The sequence below is a fragment of the Mauremys mutica genome, chromosome 2, assembly GCF_020497125.1.
Source record: "Mauremys mutica isolate MM-2020 ecotype Southern chromosome 2, ASM2049712v1, whole genome shotgun sequence".
NCBI classification, from domain to species: Eukaryota; Metazoa; Chordata; order Testudines; family Geoemydidae; genus Mauremys; species Mauremys mutica.
In genome coordinates this window covers 292,580,763-292,603,453 of record NC_059073.1, presented here as the reverse complement: position 1 = coordinate 292,603,453, position 22,691 = coordinate 292,580,763, and the positions used below count along the sequence as shown (strand labels likewise).

Sequence of the window (22,691 nt, the reverse complement as noted above, 5' to 3'; positions counted from 1 at the left end):
GTCTTTGAGATTTGGGGCACATGGAATTAATTCAATGCAATTGCTTCTCCCCACTGGAGACTGTGGCTTAGTAAAATGAGTTCAGTTGGGTCAGTTTAGCCAACAGTGAATGTTCAATGATGTCAGAAAGTCACCAACCAGTCTGGCAGTTTCTGCTAGCCAGTGACATTATACTCAAACAATACGGATGTGCTGCCGATCAGGATTGAGGATCACTGGCAGAGTTGCGGAGGGACTCAGCACTGAAACAGGCGGTGTCACAAGGCTGGACTGAGGTTCACTGGCAGAGTTTCTCTGTCTGGATATTCCGATAGCACCCATTGCCAAAGGAGATGATCAAGCATAGTAGCTTTGGGGTGGGTCTCAGGACTAACAGGAGCACAGGATTGTGGCGCATGGATGGAGTAGTGTGAGGGATTCCAGGACAGCAAAGGGTGTTTGCTGCTCAGGAATGCAGTGCACTGGCAGAGCCGGGCTGGGGCACAGAACTACATTATAAGGGAGTGCTGAGGATCATAACTGAAGTCCATGAGAAACCCAGGATGGGAAGCCTGCACGGTGCATAGGTCAATATGCAGCTGTATACATCCTTCACTTTCCAAAGCACTCAATATTTTACATTCAGTTCAAACAAATGAAGGAAAAGTTTGGCAAAATTCTTTCCTCAGGGACACCCCTGCAACCCCTCTGAGTGCAACAGGGATACACAGGCATAACGGAGGACAGAATTTGATGCACCAGCACCTATGTGCTAAATATCAATGCAGTTTGGGAAGGCTGGTTCCTGAGAGCTACATTACATCACAGTCCAAACCGATTTATCCAGGACTGCAGCTTTGCCATGAGAGGTTTGGAAAAGTCCAGGGCTCCTCACAATAGTATTTAAAACAATCCAACTAGACAGGCCTGCTCTGCTGTAGCAGATGAATCATTAGCACGAGAGACACTATTACTCAACTTGCCATTTGAGCTGGGTTTTTGATTGTTCTTTTTTAAACGCAGTCATGGGTACCAGAAAGGTTGCTGCTATTTGTAATATAATATTCCTTTTACATTTCAAAACGTGTGGGTCGTGATTGTGCTTATGTTATATAGCAACTTCCAGCCCTAACAAACCAGAGCGTTTGACAACATTCATTTAATTTCACAACATCCCGATGTCTAAGTACGCTTTGCATTTTGCAGATGGTGAAGCTGAGCCACAGAGAGATGAAGTGACTTGCCTAAGATCACAGAGAAAGCCCAAAGGCAAGTTAGGAATAGAGGTCTGACTCCCAGTGTCCTGCTCAAATGAGAAGAGGAGACAGTCTCCCTAAAACCAAGCTTTATCCCATCAGATATAGTTCATGTGTCGGCTGGATGATTCTACCAGGGTGACGCAAGTCACACCTTCTCTGCAGAGCTCCACGTTCTCACATACCTTTGAGATAAAAGGAGAGGAAGTGGTGCACCAGGAAGCTGCCATCTGTCTTGGTGTCGCGCAGCAATGTGAGCTTCCCCTGGAAAACAATGAGCAGAGAACCTTAAAGAAAGGAGAGAGATGAGGGGGGATTTGAAAGCAGTCTTCAACTACCTGAAAGGGGGGTCCAGAGAGGATGGTGCTCGGCTGTTCTCAGAGGTGGCAGATGACAGAACAAGGAGCAATGGTCTCAAGTTGCAGTGAGAGAGGTCTAGGTTGGATATTAGGAAACACTATTTCACTAGGAGGGTGGTGACGCACTAGAATGGTTTATCAAGCAAGGTGGTGGAATCTCCATCCTTAGAGGTTCTTAAGGCTTGGCTTGACAGAGCCCTGGCTGGGATGATTTAGTTGGGCTTGGTCCTGCTTTGAGCAGGGGGTTAAACTAGATGACCTCCTGAGGTCTCTTCCAACCCTAATAATCTATGATTCTAGGTGGCAAAATTAAAATGCCGATCCCCCTCCCCGCATCACACCTACGAAGGTGGCAGAATCGATGTTGATTGAGGCACAGAGCTATGAGGGGGTCTCCACTGCTATTTGTGACTGGTTACAGGGAAGAGTCCTACACAGTACAGACTGCTCCTCAAGCTGCCTCTGTAGATTCGTCCCTTACAACTAGCACCAAACCCTTAGATTCAGGGAAGAGACTCAGGTCCCAGCTACCTCTATCAATTCTACCACATTAGGAGAGCTATGATTGGCTCCCAGCATGGATTGGTCTTGAAATATGAACAGGACCAAATGGTGGTAAGTGTTCCCAGATTGTGCTACAGCCCTGCCAAGTCCAAAGCTGTAGCAGGGTACAGAAATATGGTTCAAACACAGTGCAGCTCTGTCTGCAATTTATTTTAAGGTTTTCATCTGGCCCAGGACGGATGTAGCAGGCTGATTTCAGTTGGAAAACTAACACCTTGTTCATGCTGTCATCAGGCCCAGGATAAACATGTTTGTCACTAGCAGAGTTCTAGTCAGTTACCCTCATCAGTGTAGGCCCAATCTACACTACAAAATATAGTGTCTGGATGCTGTGGCTAGGTCTACCCTAGCCTCCTGCCCTCCAGAATTTCCTACCGTTGTTACTGCTGGCGCAACTCCGTTAGTAGCAATAGCAGGAACACTAGTGTAGGCAAGATGCAGGTGGCTGCTGAAGTTTTGACCACTCTGTGTAGTCTGTCTATGCTCAGAGCAGGTCTGGGCAACATGATGGTAAGACACAAGATACCAGTCTACCACTGGTGGTAGCAGTAGTGAGAAATTTGGAGGCGGGGGGAAGAGGGGAACTGTAGCACAAATTGCCATGAAGGGGACAAGCGGATCTAAGGCCTCCCACTCAACCAAGTGGGAGGATCCATTGGACCCAGGTCACAACTCAATACAGGGGACAACAAATAAATACAGGAACAGGACTAAGGTCAAAGATTGAAAATTAGGGATCCAGAGGAGGACACCGAGCAGAGAACCCCAGATAGTGGACACTGCCCAGAGGCATTCTGCCTAGAGGCGTGATCAGATAAATAGGGCCCTTCCAATTTCATGGCATGAAAAATGTGTCAGGGACCATGAAATAAGCCCTTCCCAGTGAAACCCAATGTCCTCTTGTTCCTAGGAGCAGCCCAGCAAAGGGGGCTCCCAGCTCCAACTGGGACTTGTCCCTCCCCTGCACACTGCTCTGGGGGTGGGGGGGGGGTAGACCAGACCCACCTTTGGGTGCCTCCCCCTGCTGCAGGACACTCTCTCAGACTGGGCAGCAGCCTGAGGTTCCTGCAGCTGGAGGAGGCTTGTGGAGTTGTGTCCAATCTTCCCTGTGCTGCTGAGAGCGCCCCAGCAAGGGGCTCCTAGCTGCTACTCCGGGCAGGACTGGGGCATGACAGGACTTGCTCTTTCCCTGCAGGGCTGCTCCTGAATCTCTCTCCCAGCTGCAGCGAGGAAGCAAGTGGGGAGAAGGGGGTGCGGAGCTATTCCCCTCCCTTTGCAGCTGCCTGAGGAGGGGACATTGTCCATTTGCAAGTGCTAATATACCACTGGAAAAACTTGACCACCCAAAGCTGCATGAGTTCATTCAACGGAATGTACAAAATGCCGGTTGTTTACCAAGTGCGAATAAGCTATGACGCAACTACCTCCCAAAGGCTTTTGCTACACATTTTGAGGAGATAAAGTCTGTCAAAGTTAGACTCAGGACTCACAGTTTGTCAGACCACTCTGGGCTTGGCTACACTTACAAATTTGCAGCGCTGCAGCAGGGTGTGAAAACTGCCCTAAGATCACAGAGAAAGCACCCTCTCCGGCGCTGCAAAGCGCCAGTGTGGTCAAAGCCCCAGCGCTGGGAGCGCGGCTCCCAGCGCTGTACATTATTCCCCACAGGGAGGTGGAGTACGGACAGCGCTGGGAGAGCTCTCTCCCAGCGCTGGCGCTTTGACTACACTTAGCGCTTCAAAGCGCTAAGTGTAGCCAAAGCCTCTGTTTTATTAGCACAGCGCTCTGCTAATAACACCCAGATAATGTGAGCACCATGCAAGACACAAACTATCTTATTTATACAGATAAAAGGGTGAGAACTTAACAAGATAACAAAGGAAGCAGAATCAGATAAGTTTACCTGGGCTAGGCATGCATATCTTAATTCCTTACTAACTATTAACCATCTTCTGTTAATGTTTCGCCATTAGCACCATTGTTTATGCCTAATGTTTCTTTTCCTGGCACCTGTATTTCAACATTTCTTATTTCTGCTTATAGGTACATACAACATTTCTTTAATCCATTCTTATTTTTACAATATAATTCATTCTACTTTCACAAGTCTCAAATTAACTCGTGTGTCTTTTGCAATTATTTCGGATGAGTCCACAGATGAACACGACAACCATGTACTGCATGTTCTGTTTGATTTTATTTCTGGCAAGGCCGAAGATGTACAGACAGGAAAGCTAACAATAGCGCTCACCGACTGCTGTTAACTACACTACAGTTTCTCAAGTGATAATTAAAACCATTTCAAAGTACCATGCAAACTTTGACAAAGTATCTGCTTTCATAAGTGACAATGCAACTTACATGACAAAATCTTTCAAATCGGTTCTCAAGGACTAAGGCCAAATGCTGTCCATATTACATGTAATGCACATGTCATTTCTCTTGTCAGTAAGCTGTGGAGATGTGAGTTTGGTAAAGCTGATAAACTGGTCAGCTACATTCAAAAGATCTTTCAATACTGCCCTAGCTGCAAACTTCGATACAGGCAGCACATTGCAAACACGACTGAAATGACTGAAATTGGGGAACAAAAAACTGCACTTCTCCCAGAGCCAGTAATGACTCATTAGAATTCCTGGTTTTGGGCTGTACAATACCATGCAGCTCCCCTGAAGTACTGCTCAGAGTTCATCTCGGAAGAGCTGACCCCGACACCGAAAACACAGGTTTTACAGAACTGTCAACCCTTCTAAACAATGCTCAGGAAGTTGTTTGTTGCCAAAAATGCCACAAGACTCATGGACTTAATCACTTGGTTTGAATCTTGACATGCCACAACCCACCAAGCATACAACAAAGAAATGGATGTACTGTTCTGGGCTGAAGCACAGTCAAACGAAACTCACTCTGACAATGCTGAGTTAAATGCCAGTGCTCAGCAGGTGTTTTCTTGCAATGCAAAGACACTCAGACAATACTACTGCTATGGGGAAGAGACAAGCAATGTAGCAAAAATGTCTCAAAAATTTCAACAACCTGCAGCAGTGTTCCTAAAAGCAGTGCGTATTTTTGACACTGCACAAATGCACCTGTTGATGGTGGATTTAACCTCGCTTAAAGGAGTTGTGGAACTCCTTACCTGAGGAGGTTGTGAAGGCTAGGACTATAACAATGTTTAAAAGGGAACTGGATAAATTCATGGTGGCTAAGTCCATAAATGGCTATTAGCCAGGATGGGTAAGGAATGGTGTCCCTAGCCTCTGTTCATCAGAGGATGGAGATGGATGGCAGGAGAGAGATCACTTGATCATTGCCTGTTAGGTTCATTCCCTCTGGGGCACATGGCATTGGCCACTGTCGGTAGACAGATACTGGGCTAGATGGACCTTTGGTCTGACCCAGTACGGCCGTTCTTATGTTCTTATGTAATTCCTGGCTTTGATAAGAATTGTAGGCTGGAGATGCCTGCTTACAAAAATATTGCGAAAGAAGCGAACTGTAGTCTGGCCGTGCTACAGTTTTGGAACCCAGTGGAAGGCAGAATCCCCCATCTTGCAAGGCTGGCTCGGCACTGACTGACAATTCCAACGAACTCTGTGGATGCAGAGAGAGCAGTGTCTAAACACGGGCAGGTGTTTTCAGCACAGAGACAGGAAATGAAGAAAGACATGGTTGCTGGATGCTCCATGCTGACATTCAATTAATGACATTTGAAACCAGAACTTTTTTTTCCCCACTTGTTTTTGTTAACTTAAAGGTGTGGTTCACAGGTTTGAGGCTACCAATTGAGATCACTACCCTACAAAACTGTCTCAGATGCCCGTATCTACCAATCAGGGAGTTGAGCCCCGAGTGTTATTTGCTGCTGTGAAGTGTCAATCAATAAATCCTGCCAGATTCACATGACTTTTATCTTACTGAAACAAACTAATAATTGCATCTTGAAGGGGGGGGCACACCCTGTACAGTGACTCCTCCCGCTACAGCTGCAGAGTGATGGGGGCAAGAAGTGAATGTGGAACAGAGGGTGTGGAGCTTTCTGCAGCCGGAAGGTTCCCAAGAGCAGCTGTGCAGAGAAAGAGCAAGTCTCGTCCCTCCCAAGCTGGCCAGAGCTAGCAGCTAGGAGCCCCTGGCTGGGACGCTCCCAGCAGCACGGGGGAGCTCAGACCCACCCCCACCTCCAGGAACCTCCTGCGGCTACAGGAAGCTCTGCGGTTACTGCCTTCAGAGTCCAGCTCTGGAGGCTGCACAGAAGTGAGGGTGGAAATCCCATGACCACCCTACAACAGGTTTGCGACACCCTCCACACATACACAATCCCCTTCTGGGTCGGGACCCCCCCCCCATGGTTACAACACTGTGAAATTTCAGATTTAAACAACTGAAAACATGAAATTTACCAATTTTCAAATCCTTTGGCTGTGAAATTGACCATAATGGACCATGAATTTGGTAGGGTCCTACAGATAAGGGACCGAAAATAGACCCCACAGTTGCAGAGCAACACCCCAGTCCAGCTTCCTCCTCCTGGTACAATGGATCTCCATTTTGGCCAGCACCAGCAGGAGGCTGACAGAGGGCTTGCAGTTTTGCAGGGCTCTGGATGGGGTGTGCATAAACGGAAAGGTGCAGACAGAACTTCATTAAAAGGCTCTGGAGCAGCTGGAAAAGGGCTGCAGCATGACAAGCTCTATATAGATGGCTGCCAGGGTCTCCCTCTTGCTGCAAAAGGGACAGGTGTCGGGGAGGTTATGACCCATGCCAGCTACACACCCGTGCTTACAGCTCCATGTAAGAGCAGCCGACTAATACCCCCAGCGGTGTGTGGAACCAGAGTGAGAACAGACTGACTCGCTGGGGTTCCTTGCCCTCCTCAGGTGGCAGCAGGTCCTGTTACTTGGGGTCAGGGCAGGACATGAGGGCGAGGCAGTGGATGGTATGGAGCATGAACTTGTACAGATGTTCTCCAGGTGCAGTTTGGAGGCGGACCAGCTGGATGTCACTCAGATGACTCAGGTGAAGTGTTGGAGCAGCCAGGGCCCAATGACAAGCTCTGGAGGGTAGGGGTGAGCAGGGATCACCCTCCCACAGGACCCACTCAAGGAAAGCAAGAGAACAGGAAGCAAGTGGGGGAAAGTGTAGTGTGGATAAGACTTGTGTTAGAGCAGGGCAGTACCCTGACTATTATTACCTGGTTCAGTCTTGCCTGGGTAGTTGCCCTGGTAACATAACAACTGCAGAAATGAGCTAACCAGGGGGAAGACACGGAGCGACATGCACCACAGTTTGGCTAGAACAGTTCCACATAAATCCTGCCACTACAATGATGAACGAAACAGGACTAGAACTCAGATTAAACAACTGGTTTTGTAGCCTGTCTTTCAGCACGCTGTGCAATATGCCTCAGGTCTATTCCCACTAATAATAAACACTTAGGCTATGTCTACACTGCCATAGTTTTTGTTGCCAAGAGCTTAATCGCTGATAAAAAAGAGTGCTTAAAGAAAACCACTGTTGTGTTTCACATTGTCTTCCACTGGAGGCATAGCATGTTCACACTTGCACCACTTGCATCATCAATGAGAGCAGTGCACTGTGGGTAACTATCCCACAGTGCAGCTCTCCCCCTTCTGCCGCTAGGCCTTGTGGGAAGGTGGAGGGGATTGCAGCGCATCATGGGTCCAGGCTTAATGCCCCATGATGCACTGCTTTCCATCCCAGCATTCCATGTGCTTCTGTCTTCAGTTTGCAGCATTTTTCAATGTCCCTTGTTTTCTGCTTTCCCTGCCACATCCATCTGCAGGAATGTATCCCGCACTGCTTTCCACTGTGCTGCTAACTCTCACTAGCACATCATGAGCGGCAGTGGAGTTAATCTTGAAGCTACAAAGGCAACAACAGTCACAGTTGCTTGACGCGGTGTCCCGACATGGAAAGCAGCAACATTAGATTGCTTTTGGCATTCACGGAGGAGCTGAACACAGTGGAATGTCGCTCTTGGGCTCGGGAAACTAGCACAGAGTGGTGGGATCACATCATTATGCAAGTCTGGGATGACTAGCAGGGACTGCAGAACGTTTGGATGCGGAAAGCCACCTTCCTGGAACTGTGTGCTGAGCTTGCCCCAGCCCTGCGGTGCAAGGACAACAGAATGAGAGCTGCCCTCTTGGTGGAGAAGCGTGTGGCGATCGCAGTGTGGAAGCTGGTGACTCCAGACTGCTACTGGTCGGTTGTGAACCAGTTGGGAGCGGGGAAGTCGACCACTGGGGATGCGTTAATGCATGTGTGCAAGGCCATTAATCGCATCCTGCTGCGAAAGACTGGGACTCCTGGCAATGTGTGTGAAATTGTGGATGGCTTTGCAGAAATGTGTTTCCCTAACTCCAGAGAGGCGATAGACGGCATGCGTATGCCAATTCTGGCACCGGACCATCTTGCAACCAAGTACATCAGTTGGAAGGGGTACTTCTCCATGGTTTTGCACGTGCCTGTGGATCACCATGGGGATTTCACTGACGTTAATGCGGGGTTGTCCAGAAAGGTGCATGACGCACGTATCTTTAGGAACACTGGCCTGTATAGAAAGCTGCAAGCAGGGACTTTCTTTCCAGATCACCGTAGGGGAAGTTGAAATGCCCAGAGTGATCCTGGGAGACCCAGCGTACCCCTTAATGCCATGGCTCATGAAGCTGTACACGGGAAATCTAGATAGCAGTAAGGAGCAGTTCAACAACAGGCTGAGTAGGTGCAGAATGACCCTTGAATGTGCATTTGGCCGATTAAAGGCGCACTGGCAATGCCTATATGGCAGGTTAGACCTGAACGAGGAAAACATTCCCATGGTTATAGCCAATTGTTGTATGCTGCATAATATCTGTGAAGGAAAGGGGTGAGCAGTTTACTCAGGGGTGGACTGCCAAGGCAGAACGCCTGGCTGCTGATTTTGAGCCGCCAGATACCAGGGCTATTAGAGGGGCGCAATGTGGAGCAATAAGAATCAGGGATGCCTTGAGGCAACTCTTCGAAGATGAAAACCAATACTGTTTGTTGCTATGCTTGGGTACTGCAACGGTTAATTACATTTGGTATGCTAGGAAGCAGTTGTGATTGTTAAGGCCTAGGATTCCATGTAAGGAACTAATAAAAGTGCCTGGTGATTTGCAGGTGCCATGGTATCACACCTTGTGTGGAAACAAACAAAGAGTGCTTATAATTCAATAATTTTTGCTTTTATTGCCAAATAAACCACAAGAATTCAGCCTCAGGCAGACACCTGGCATGGACAATTTCAGCCTGAATGGTAGAAGTTTAGCAAAGTTATAAACAACTGAAAACAGAGTCTTATAATGGGAAGTGTCGGGCAACCTTAGCTACAGGCAGCACTACCAGCTCTACCTATAGTAGAACGGAACGAAGTCAACGGGAGTCTGCTGGGTGGGCGACGGGGGCAGGGCCGCCAGGTGACCAGCTCCAGGCACTCAGCGGGCTGCTGAGGCACAGGGTGTCGGCGGGGGCTGGCTGTGGCACCTGCCTGGCCCCTTCAGCCTCTGGCTGGCCCTGGTCCTAGCTGAGGCAAGGGCCACGCTCGCCCCATGGTGCCCCTCTCCCTGATGGGCCCATGTTCACAGTGGGCCACAGAGCCTATTGCAGCTGCCCAGCTGGGCCGGAGGGGAAAAGTCTGGGACCCCTGGGACCTGCAGCCCCGAGGGGAGGCGGAGCTGGGGGTGGCCAAGGGGCCTGGGGAGGAGACACAGCCACCACCAAACCCGCACAGGGACCCCTCAAGGCACCTAGTGCCACCCAGGCTCAACGCCTCCCTCTGGCCCAAGTGGGCAAAGCAGGTCTCGCGGAGACCACAGTTCCCAGCATTCAACGCTCCCCGAGCGGGCAGGGCGGCCCCGCTATAACCGCAGAACCCGAGCCGCACGCCCCAGGTAGACTACAGCTCCCGGCATGCAACGCTCCTTCCTGAGCGGAGGGGCAGAGATGGGACTACAGCTCCCAGCAGGCGCTGCTCAGCCGTGACCGAGCGGTGCATCCTGGGAGTCGTAGTCCCGATCGGGCCCCCCCCACATCCCGTCAGGCCAGTGGTGGGCGGCAGCCAGGACCGAGCCCCTCCTCACCTGCTCGGGCCTCTCCGGGGAAGCGTTCAGCAGCTCGTTCAGCTCAACGAACATCCTGCTCCAGGCTTTCTGCTCCGCCTCTCCCTTCGCCACAGCCCGTACGGTGCCCGCCGAGGGACCCGCAGCGCCGTTCAGAAGCCGCGCGCCAGTTCGTGGCACTGACCCTGCAGAATGTAATATGCATGCACCACTCACTTGCCCCGCCCTCTCGAACTCCGGGCTGTGCTGCCGCAGCCTCTGTGACCGCCCTACGTGGGGCGACAGTTCCCCTCACGACCCCCCACGACAGCCCCACGTGGGGCGATGGTTCTCCTCCCAGCCCCCCCACGACAGCCCCACGTGGGGCGATGGTTCTCCTCCCAGCCCCCCCACGACAGCCCCACGTGGGGCGACGGTTCCCCTCACGACCCCCGACGACCACCGCGCATGGGGCGACGGTTTCCCCCGCGACAGCTCCGCGTGGGGCGACGGTTTCCCCCGCGACCACTCCTCATGTGGTGACAATTCCCCTCACGGTGTCCCACGACAGCCCCAAATGGGGGGGCAGTTCCCCTTACGACCCCCCCATGACAGCCCCACATGGGAAGGCAATTCCCCTAATGACCCCCACAACCGCCCCGCGTGGGGCAACAATTCCTGTGACAGCCCCCAATAACTGGGTGAGGCCTCTAGCTGCACAGCAATAAGAACAACAGCATTGGGGGGGTTCATAATTCAGGACAGAGCTGAAGAGGGCCCAGCACAGATCACTCCAAATAGGGCTTTGGAAAGTGAGGGTGTGCTAGTCAATGTTCCCATTTCTGCCTCCCATCTCCTCTCCCTTCTTCCTCCTGCCAGCACCCTTCTTCAGGACTAATCCCAGCTATCATGAGGCATCCTTGTCCCTACAGAGTCCAGGTGCACCCTCTCTGGAGAGCACTATTGTACCTATTGCCTTTCTTAATAGATTCCCTCCTCACACTTTGGGGTTTGTCGCTGTGCTAAACCAGTGAAATTACAACTGTTAAAACTGTTGCCCCAAACCCTCCTTCCACTTCCAGCTTATTTTTTATACTTACAACCCATCAAACCTTATAAATATCAAAAGTGGAGACATACGCAATGCATAGGGTCACGATGTGGCATATAATCAAGTTGCTACCTTGACAACAAAGCAGTGGATAAAGGCAATGCATGACAGTACTAAGCAGCTTGATCTCATGGCTTTCCTTATAATTCCCAAGAGTGTGGCAGGGAACCTGAACTAAAAGTATGGGTCTCCTTCATGTCTTGTATATGGGGGGGGGGGGGGCAGACATATGTAGATTACCTCCCTGGATTTCCTAGCTCAGGGAATTGAGGTGCCTGACTGACATATTTCAGTCTCTTAGGATATTAACAAATCAAAAAGATGTCATTGCAAACAGAGCAGACCCCCTCACCTCCTAAATACAGGGGTTTTCTCATACTAGATAACTCAGTCATTGCTGATCAGTCCTCCAGACTGCTATGTAAAGCCACATTAAAGCCATGTTAACGAGGGAGCAGTTTGGTGCAGGTTGGATAGCAAGTGCCGAGGATAAGAAAAGACACAGGCAAATTAACACTTTAACTCAGCTCATGTTGTGGGGATAAATTCAGTCAATTTAATATTTGAGCAGCACTGTGCCATGACAAAGAAGCAGCTGGAGGGAATCATGGAAGGGAGCCTGCTTGCCAGGTGCTGAGTTCCACTGGAGCAATGTGGGAGCAAGACTCAACAGAATTTCCAACCATGTGGGTCTCTCTGTGTGACAGCAGGTGGGGAAGAGGAAGCTCCACGACTTGGAGAGAAAATAGTGCAATGCCATTGCCAGTGACCCTGCTTCTGCCAGTGTCTCTATTACTCACACTGTTCTTTCCTCTGACCATGGCATAACCTCTGGCAATGTCCCTTTGGTGTCAACAGAGCCAGCTCTTTTCTATAGGCAAAGCAAACAATTTCCTAGGGAAGCAGAGCAGCTGGGTGCTGTTTGTTGTTTGAGTGTCAGCTGGGTGGGGTGGACATTTGCCCTATTTGCCTCTAATTTGCCTGGGGCAAAAGTACCCGAGCTGGTTACAGATACCAATGGTGCCGCTATTGATAAGTGCCACTCTCACGGATATCACTTGGGCCCACTGCCAGTCCTTTTGATAGTACCCACTGGGCCCCTCACAGTCACTGTCACTGCTCTTTCTTTCCACCCCCTGGGGTTAATGGCACTCTACCCTCCAGCAGAGGTCTCGAGATCCATGCTCACCTAAACACAGACGCTCCTGCCCAGACACATTTTTAAACATATTGGAGGCTCAGACTGTAACATGGCAAACAGCCACCCAGCAGGCTCAGGAAGGATTGGGAACATCCCTTACAATCCTAACTGCTCTGTCTTGGCAAGGGTTGGGAATACCATGGCTGGTGAAACTGAGTTGCTCAAGCACCTGCAGACCCCCAGTTCTCTCCTCAATAGCTTACTGTGAGGCCACCTGTTTCGCGGCATCAGGGAACAGAAAAGGAAAGCCCCTGCTGAACTGGTTGGAAGAAACATGAAAATGGCTAGAACCCAGCAGGAGGTTGAGTGGACTTCAGGACTTCTAGGCCAAGAGAGTCCTTTGTTGATGGAGCATTGTCTGTGTAATCTAACACCCTGCTAGTAGTGATAGCCTAGAAGTTGTCCTTGAAAAGTTACATGCAAAGGGGAAAAAAATAGAGTGGGCTGCCTTTTCCCTTTCTTTATGATGGCTAAAGAAGGCCTGAAGCTATTTTTAAAGGGCTTTTCCTTCCTATTTTTTTACACTCGAAATTTTGGTCCTGTCTACCCTGTTTTTCTTGGAAGATTCTATGAAGAACTAGTAGGATTGTGACATCAGAGATACAACATAAATAAAGCTGATTAACTGAGAAGAACATTGATTTGTATTCAGTCATTTTCAAATTCTTTGCTTTTTGTTTGTATAACTCCTATTTAACTCAATTATGAGATTAACAAAGATATATATTTACCTATGTGTTTATGATTCAGCATCCCAGCTACCTCCAACGAAGGGCAGAGAAAGCTCATAAACTTCATTTCTGAGACTTCCAGCAAATCCTCCAGCAAAATCAGGAAAGGCAAAAACTTGGCACTTCTGATAAACAAGCAGAAAACCCTTTGGACTTTCATCATAAAGCAGAAAAAAATACCACAAAACCAATGTTTCTGCCTCCTTCTTCAGATCACCTTTAAAATTAGCTTTCGAGCTTGGAACCTGAGACACCTGCCAATGTTCCACCAGGTGGCACCATGCTATTTTCCAGGGTAGACTGAAAAATTCCTGTGGAAGTGAGGAAGTGTGCTGAAAAGAGCAGGAGTCAGAGAGGAAGAGTCATCAGAGTGGGGGTTTCTGAAGATGGGAGAGACTCAGACGACCATTGCAGATAAAAGGGGCTCAACATACACAGAAAGAAACGCTCTCCTCCTTGTTCCCTGTCACAGAAGTTTCTCATCTGCTCTCCTCCTCTAACACGTCCACTTCCCCCAGTGAATGACGCCATCATCATATATCCTGGTCTCCCTTGTGCCCACTCTCATCCCCTCCCTTATTCTCCCCTTAATCTCTCACTCGTGGAGCTTTCTGCTCATAAGACAAACACCACTTTAGTTGCTCCCATATTAAACCGGCCTTTGACTCCACTTGTCTCTCAAACTACCTCCCCATCTCCCTTCTGCCTTTCAGCTCTAAGCTCCTTGAACGTGCTGTGTACAATGACTGTTTGGAGTTCCTCTCCTGCAATTCAGTCCTAGGCCCCCCTCTCCAACCCAGCTTCTGCCCCTTGCACTCCACCAAAAGTGCTTTTGCCAAAGCCTCTAACGACCTCTTCTTAGCCAAAAAACAGAACCTGTACCCCATCCTCATCCTGCTTGACCTTCAGCCACCTGTGGGTACATCTATACGGCAAACAAACAAACAAAACCATAGCAGCAAGTCTCAGAGCCCAGGTTAACTGGCGCAGGCTCATGCTGCAGGGCTAAAAATAGCAATGTAGACATTCAGGCTTAGGCTGGAGCCTGGGCTCCAAGACCCTCCCCTCTCACCGGGTTTCAGAGCCCAGGTTCCAGCCCAAGCCCAAATGTCTACCCTGCTCTTTTTAGTCCCAGTGTGAGCCCTGTGGGCCCAAAGCAGCTGATCCATGCTCTAAAACTCACTGCTGCAGTTCTTGTTTTTTGCTGTATAGACATACTCCTAGATGCTATTGACCATGCTCTTCTAGAAATGTTGTCCTCCCTTGATTTCCATGACTCTGTCCTCTCCTCCTCTCTAATTATTCCTTCAGCACGTCCTTTGGATGGTCCTCCTTACCGCCCTCCAACTTTTCTGTGCAGCTTCTACAGGGCTCTGTTCTTGGTCCCCCTCTACATCTTATCTTTTAATACTCTCATTGCAAACACAAATACAACTACTAGCTCTATACAGAGGACTCACAGCTCTACCTCTCTACTAAAGACGTGTTTCCTTCTCTGTCCAAACTAAAATCTTGGCTTGTCTCTGACATCTCCTTGTGGATGCCATGGGGGGTGCTCTGCCAGTCACCAGGAGGGCGGCAGGCAGCTCCAGTGGGCCTCCCGCAGGCGTGCCTGCGGAGGGTCCGCTGGTCCCGCAGCTTCGGTGAAGCATCTGCAGGCACGTCTGCGGGAGGTCCACCGGAGCCGCGGAACCGGCGACCAGCAGAGCGCCCCCCATGGCATGCCGCCGTGCTTGGGGCGGCGAAATGGCTAGAGCCACCCGATTACTGTGGACAAATCCACCATCCTCCCTGCCACACAAGCTCATAACCTGGTTGTCATCTTCAATTCGGACAGCTTGCTAGGTCCTTACATCTAGTAAAGTGACCATACGTACTGGTTTTACCAGTACAGTACTGGTTTTTTGGACATTGGTCTGGTTAGTCTTGAGATGTAACCAGTACAGTTTAGGACTACAAAATCAAAAATTATTAATTTATCAAAAGATTGAGTACATCAAATCAATCCTTGATAAACCAGCCTAAATCAATTTTATTAATTTATCCTAGTTTTAGTTTTATTTTACACGACGGTTCTTGTCGTTGGATCTCGGCAATACTCGGCATTCAGCACACACACTCTCACTATATTGTGGCCGCGGCGACTCTTCGATAATACTCCGGCGCATTATATACAGCCCGACCGTGGGAACTCGATGATGACGTCATCACACAGAGCCCGCCAAAATCGACCAATTCGGTGTTAGCTTCGGACTATAAAAGGCCCTCCGCAGCACAGGACAGGCACCAGTGATCTGGCATCTTCGGACCGTGACACTGGCCCTCAGAGCTCCGCGCTCTCTCGGTTACTCGAGCTTTTCGCTCCACCGTTTTCACGGCGCAGCTCGCTGCTTCGCCAGGACCCGATGACTTCGCCCCCTTGGACCAGGATCGACGCCTTCACCCCTTTGGACCAGGACCGGCGTCTTCGCCCCCCTCGATCCTAGACCGGTGACTTCGCCCCCTCGGACCAAGACCGACATCCAACGAAGTTTGTAATAATTGTTTATTTTTGGACACCCATGGCGCCAAAACGACGAAAGTGCGTCTTCAATGACGAGTTAAAATCGAAATATACTTTCATCAAAGCAATTACTAATAATGACAATAGTGAGGTGGAATGTGTAAAATGCAGAAGTGTATTTTCTATTGCAAACAGTGGAAAAACCGACATTGAAAACCACATACAAACAGTCAAACATAAACGGGCCGTGTCTGCAGCAATTGCAAGTACGAGTGTGACATCATATTTTAAGAAAAAACGATTTGAAGATGCTGAAAGAAAACTAGCTGCAGCTGAAGGTTTATGGGCGTACCACACAGTAATGCATAATCACTCATTCCGATCAATGGATTGTACCTGCAAACTGATTAAAACATGTTTTGATGCCAGGTTTACATGTTCTAGAACAAAATGCGAGGCAATAGTTACCGATGTGCTGGTGCCTTATGCGAAAGTTATTGGAAGAGGATTTAGATGCTGCAAATTTTATTTCTATTTATTCGGATACCTCAAACCACAAGGAAGTAAAGTTGATTCCCATAATAAGAAGATATTTTTCATACCAGTCTGGAATACACATCAAAATTTTGGAAGTAAGAGATTTGCCAGGCGAAACATTTGACATAGTTACTGATTATATTTTGGAAGTGTTAAAAAAGTATCGTTTAGATACCAAGGTACTTGGATTTTGTGCTGACAACACCAAAACTAACTTTGGAGGAATGCGAAGAAGTGGGAAAAATAACATTTTTACCAAGCTGAAATCAAATTTGGGTGGAAGAGAGCTTGTGGGAATTGGTTGTGCCGCTCATATTTTGAACAATGCTATACAAACTGCAGCCGACTGTGTACCAATTGATGTGCAAACTTTCATCACCAAGATTTATTCATACTTTTATATATATATACAGTGCGTGTTAATGAATTGAAAGAATTTTGTGAATTCATGGACATCGAATATAAGAAAGTCTTGGGATACAGTGCCACACGATGGTTGGCGTTACGACCCGTGATTGAGCACATCCTACAAATATATCCTGCCTTAAAATCATAATTTGCCTCAAATGAGAAGAGCCCCACAATTATCACAAATTATTTTGATAATTCAGAGTCAGAGTCTCAGCTTTACTTTTTGCATAACGTGTCATCAATGTTCCACAATGCTATTTTGAAAATAGAAGGACAGGAGATTTCTATTATAGAAACTAGCAATATTTACAGTGACTTAAAAACAAAATTAGCTGACAGAAAAGCAAACGTTTTCTTGCCGTTACAGGTGCGGCAAAATTTGAAGCAGCTTGAGGAAGAAGGCATATTAAAACCTGCTATTTTCAAAGAAAAAGTGGTAGAATTTTATGACACATGTATTCAATATCTAGAGGAATGGGAAGGACCTATTAAGCATACCGAAAAATTCAATTGGGTTTTGTTAAACACTAAACTCACCCATGACAACATTCAAGTTTGCAGTGATTACATTCTTCAGTATTTTTCTGAAATCAATTTAGTAGAAGATGAACTGTTTGATGAAACCTGCTTTGTCCTGCACTACATTACAGATGAAAAAATTACTCACTGGAGACAAAATTCTGTACCAGTATCGAACAGATGGATTGAAATATTCAAAGCCTTCAGTGAAAATGATGTTTCCTACAAAAATATTGGCAAATTGGTAGAATATTGTCTCTGTTTACCAGGAACCAATGCACCTGCCAAACGTCTTTTTTCTTTGATGAACAATATCTGGTCCAGTGATAAAACTCAATTACATGTTGAAACTTTGAAATGTTTGCTAATTACTAAATATAATTTTAACCAAACTTGCATGGAATTTTATAAAAACATCCAGGAAAACGAATTATTATTAAAATCAATCCACTCTTCACAAAAAGATAAGAAGCAAAATTAGGAATGTAGATTAAGTACTTTTGCACCATTTTTTATTAAAACCATTTTGTTTTACTGCTACACTTGTTTCTTTATTACTTGGATCCCAAAATCCTAAGTATACAATTATGTACTAATCTACCCATATCAAATATTTGTTTTTTTTCCGCAAAATTACTTTCATAATATATAATATAAATAAAAGAAGTACATTTTATTGTATTCTTTCACTTAAAGAAAAAAAAAGATAAGCATACTCCGCAATATTTTTTCAACTTATATTCTACGACAGCGACTATTACTCATGCTGGCTGAGCTATTTTAAATGTCCTGTTTTTAAATTTGAAAAAATTGGTCACCTTACATCTAGGCTATGTCCAAATCTTGCTGATTATTTCTGCATAACATCTCTAAAATATCGCCTTCCTTATCCATCCACACAGCTAAAACCCTCGTCCAAGTTCTCATCATCTCACATCCTGATTACTGCAACATCCTTTTCTCTGGCCTTGACAAATGCTAAATATTTCCCTTCTTGTATCGATTCAGAATGCTGCTACAAAGCTCATTTTCCTAGCCTGTTGCTTTGACCATGTCACCCCTCTCTTTGCATCCCTTTACTAGTTCCCCCTTCTTTATTGCATCAAACATAAGCTACTTAGCTTAACTTTCAAGGCCCTTCAGTGCCTATCCATATGCTATCTACCATCGCTCATTCACTACCAAAGGTCAACTCCCACCTCTGATCAGCCATGTCAGCCTCCATCAAATTTTCAAATCTCTCTCATGCTGCCCCTCACACTTGGGATGGCCTCCCTGTAAATATCCACAAAGTTACTTCATTAGCCTCCTGAAAATTCTGCCTTAAAACTCTCCTTTGCCACGATTCCTACAAAAAACTTGACAATGGTTAGGCCATGGGTGTGCTAAAAACACTGCCCTACCATACTGACCAATATTGTCTCATTGTCTCCTTGTATTCTCCTGTCTCCATCTGGTGTCTCTTGTCTCATGCTTAGATTGTCAGCTCTTTGGGGCAGGGACCACCTTTTTGTTATGTGTTTGTGCAGTGCCTAGCACAATGGGGTTCTGCTTCATGCATTACGAAAAAGAAAGAAAGAAAGAAAGAAAGAAAGAAAGAAAATCTGAGCAATATGCCAGAGTCCAGGCATTTCAGGGGAAAGGCAGAAGTAAAGGAAAGAGCTTTATCATCCAGACAGGCCAGAGCCGCAGCCTCACTTCTGTCAGGGCTTGTCCACACTTGGAAGATGCATCATGTTAGAATGATGTAAAACAATGTAGACAAGACCTGTCATGCTTAAAATTCTCTTGGCAGGTTCTGAGGTTTAACCACGACCATCAAGCACAGTGTTAAACAAGCACCGCTGGCCCTGCCTACCTGGAGTGTTTTCCAGTCTGGTGGGGGTTTGAATGAGGGATTTGCTCTAGGCCCATCTTTAGATCCAGGTGCGTATCACTTTAATATCTGAGACATCCCCTGTCAGGGGGAGGACGGAGCATCATGGTCTAATTGGTATTTCCCATCTCTAACTATTATGATCCTAATATGCTGACTATTTGTGTACCAGAGGGCAAAGGTCATTATGCTAATGAGAGGCAAATGTTTCCCTTAGAGTCATATGTGCCCAAAGGGAACCCAGCAATGACAGAAAAATGTCATGCTCACAATGGTTCCCTCTCGTTGCACTACAGGGAGTGGACTCCTCCAGAGAGAGGCTGATATTTCAATGCTGCATATCTCCTTTAAGTCATGATGCTGGGGCAGGAAAGTAACGCTGATGTACAGTGAAATGCACCACCCTCCTCTCGCTCAGCCGGCCCTGCAGCAGTGCTAGACAGAGCCGTTCCCAGCGATGACCCAAATAGATCAGAAGAAATCAGAACTAGTCCCACAGCCCTGACCCTTCTTCACCCGTCCTGGGTCCTGGGAAATAGAAATGCTGAAAGAGAGAGAGGGTGATAATGGAGGATAGTGAGGCCTGATTCTGTGAGATGCTGAGCATGGAACCTGAAGGCAGCAGGGTTACAGGGGCGGCTCCAGGCCCCAGCACGCCAAGCGTGTGCTTGGGGCGGCACGCTGCGGGGGGCGCTCTGCCGGTCGCCGGGAGAGCGGCAGGCGGCTCCAGTGGACCTCCCGCAGACGTGCCTGCGGAGGGTCCGCTGGTCCCACGGCTTCGGTGGAGCCGCGGGACCAGCGGACCCTCCGCAGGCACGTCTGCGGGAGGTCCACCGGAGCCGCAGGACTGGAGACCGGCAGAGCACCCCCCGCGGCGTGCCGCCGTGCTTGGGGCGGCGAAATGGCTAGAGCCGCCCCTGCAGGGTTAGATATGAGTTTTCGGTGCAATGTGGCAGTGAACAAGGCTGACAGCTTGGTGCTGCATACATAGTGGCACCGTGCCCCACGTCTGGACAGGAACGGTCCCTCTCTAAACAGCTCTGGTGTGTCTGCAGTAATGGGTTTATTTCTAGGAATCTCGGTACCTGAAAGACAAACTGGAGGAAGCTGAGAGCAAGACAGACAATCAGGGCTCAGGGATTGATGTGGGAAGAGAGATTACACTGAGACCTGGTCTACTTTATAAAATTAGGTCAAACCAACTACATTGGTCAGGGTTGTGTCAGTGACATAATTAAGCTAACCTAGCCCCCGCCTAGACAGCACTAGGTTGACGGAAGTCATTCCCCTTACTCATATCCTCTGCAGCGTACTCATTCCCCTTACTCATATCCTCTGGAGTGTACTGGACTAAGAGTGGGTTTGGAGGCAGGCACCAGTGCACTCAAACAGGTGGGTAGGTGAAGCACAAGTGCTGCTTGGATTTTTTGCTATCTGCTCTATTTTCTATGCTTGTTACAGCCTGAGCTGCTTTCTGAGCAGCCAAATAGCAGCCAGAGGAAAAGGAATAAAAAATGAGTCATGCCGTCTCCAATGTGAAGGTCAATTACCGTTGAAACCGTTTCCCACCAGAAGCCCTGGAAGTCTCACAAAGGTGCTGAGAGCAGCGGCTGTCTGGGAGGAGGGCGACGGCTCAGACCATGTTTCTGAGCCAGCAGGCTGCTGGAAAGCCGACCAACCGCTAAACAAACAAATTCAAAAAGCAAAGGCAGAAATGCTAATTTCCTTTCTTTCTCAGAGCCAAAGGGTGATGGCAGCCCAGCTACCCAGTGGGAAATCTCCAGTGCTTAATTTGTAATGAAAGAGGTGCTGGGGCTCACGCCATTTTTTTACTTTCATAACGGATGTGGCCAGCCCAGAGGTGCCCAGGCTATGATCTGCTAAGCCTAGAGGTGCCAGGGCTCAGCCCTTGCAAGACCTGGCACAAATTAAGCACTGGAAATCTCCTTAGGGCTTCCTAGGGAAGCAGGGACAGAGTGTGGCCTGGTCTACGCTACGTGTTTAAACCGAATTTAGCCGCGTTAAACCAATTTAACCCTGCACCCGTCCACACAACGAAGCCCTTTATATCGATATAAAGGGCTCTTTAAACCGATTTCTGTACTCCTCCCCGACGAGGGGAGTAGCGCTGAAATCGGTATTGCCATGTCGGATTAGGGTTAGTGTGGCTGCAATTCGACGGTACTGGCCTCCGGGCGGTATCCCACTGTGCACCATTGTGACCGCTCTGGAAAGCAATCTGAACTCGGATGCACTGGCCAGGTTGACAGGAAAAGCCCTGCGAACTTTTGAATTTCATTTCCTGTTTGCCCAGCGTGGAGCTCTGATCAGCACGGGTGGCCATGCAGTCCCAAATCCAAAAAGAGCTCCAGCATGGACCGTACGGGAGATACTGGATCTGATCGCTGTATGGGGAGACAAATCTGTTCTATCTGAGCTCCGTTACAGAAGACGAAATGACAAAGCATTTGAAAAAATCTCCAGGCTATGATAGACAGAGGCCACAGCAGGGACTCAACACAGTGCTGTGTGACAACCGTAACGGAAAGCCAAAGAATCAAATGGACGCTCATGGAGGGAGGGGGGACTGAGGACTCCAGCTATCCCACAGTCCCCGCAGTCTCCGAAAAGCATTTGCATTCTTGGCTGAGCTCCCAATGCCTGAAGAGTCAAAAACATTTTCCTGGGTGTTTCAGGGTGTATGTATTCAATTTACACCCTCCCCCCCCCCCGAAAGAAAAGGGAAAAATTCGTTTCTTGCCTTTTTTCAATGTCACTGTATGTCTACTGCATGCTGCTGGTAGACGGGGTGCTGCAGCGCTGAACATCAGTATCCCCTTCCCGGTGGCAGATGGTGCAAAATGACTGATAGCCATTGTCATCATCAGCCCGTGAGTGCTCCTGGCTGGTCTCAGTGAGGTCAGCTGGGGGCGCCTGGGTAAAAATGGGAATAACTCCCGGTCATTCCTGGCAGATGGTACAAAATGCTTGGTAACCATCCTCATCATAGCAGCTGGAGGCTGCGCTCCATCAGGCCCCCACCCTTTCATGTCTAAAGAAGATTCTGTACTTCCTAGACTATCATAGCAGCTGGAGGCTGTGCTCCTCTCCCCCACACCCTTTAATGTCTTGCCTGGACTATCATAGCAGCTGGAGGCTGCCTCCCCCTCATTTTATCTCACTAAAAACTCAGTGTTTCTTATTCCTGCATTCTTTATTGCTTCATCATACAAATGGGGGGACATTGCCACGGTAGCCCAGGAGGGGTGGGGGAGGAGGGAAGCAACGGGTGGGGTTGTTGCAGGGGCACCCCCTAGAATGGCATGCAGCTCATCATTTCTGCGAGATCTCTGGGGCTCTGATCCAGAGCAGCTGTGCTCTCTAGTACACTTGCCCCATATTCTAGGCAGGATTGACTCTATTTTTAGACAAAACATAAAGAAGGGAATGACCTGGGGAGTCATTCCCATTTTTGTACATGCGCCCCCGGCCGACCTCAATGAGGCCAGCCAGGAGCACTCATGACAGCAGCAGATGGTACAAAAGGATTGATAACCATCATG

General features: G+C 48.2%; 1 protein-coding gene across 1 annotated transcript in view; it reads right to left on the bottom strand.

The window, feature by feature from the left end:
- LOC123365201 (elongator complex protein 6-like) overlaps positions 1-11,751 on the bottom strand; it is a 33,689-nt gene extending 21,938 nt beyond the window's left edge. The window contains exons 1-3 of the mRNA XM_045007891.1: positions 11,703-11,751; positions 10,282-10,445; positions 1,421-1,499 (exon numbers count right to left, since the gene is read on the bottom strand). Of these exons, the coding sequence (XP_044863826.1) occupies positions 1,421-1,499; positions 10,282-10,445; positions 11,703-11,745 (286 nt within the window). The 5' untranslated portion in view covers positions 11,746-11,751. The remainder of the gene's footprint in view (positions 1-1,420; positions 1,500-10,281; positions 10,446-11,702) is intronic.
- Positions 11,752-22,691: the final 10,940 nt, after the last annotated feature.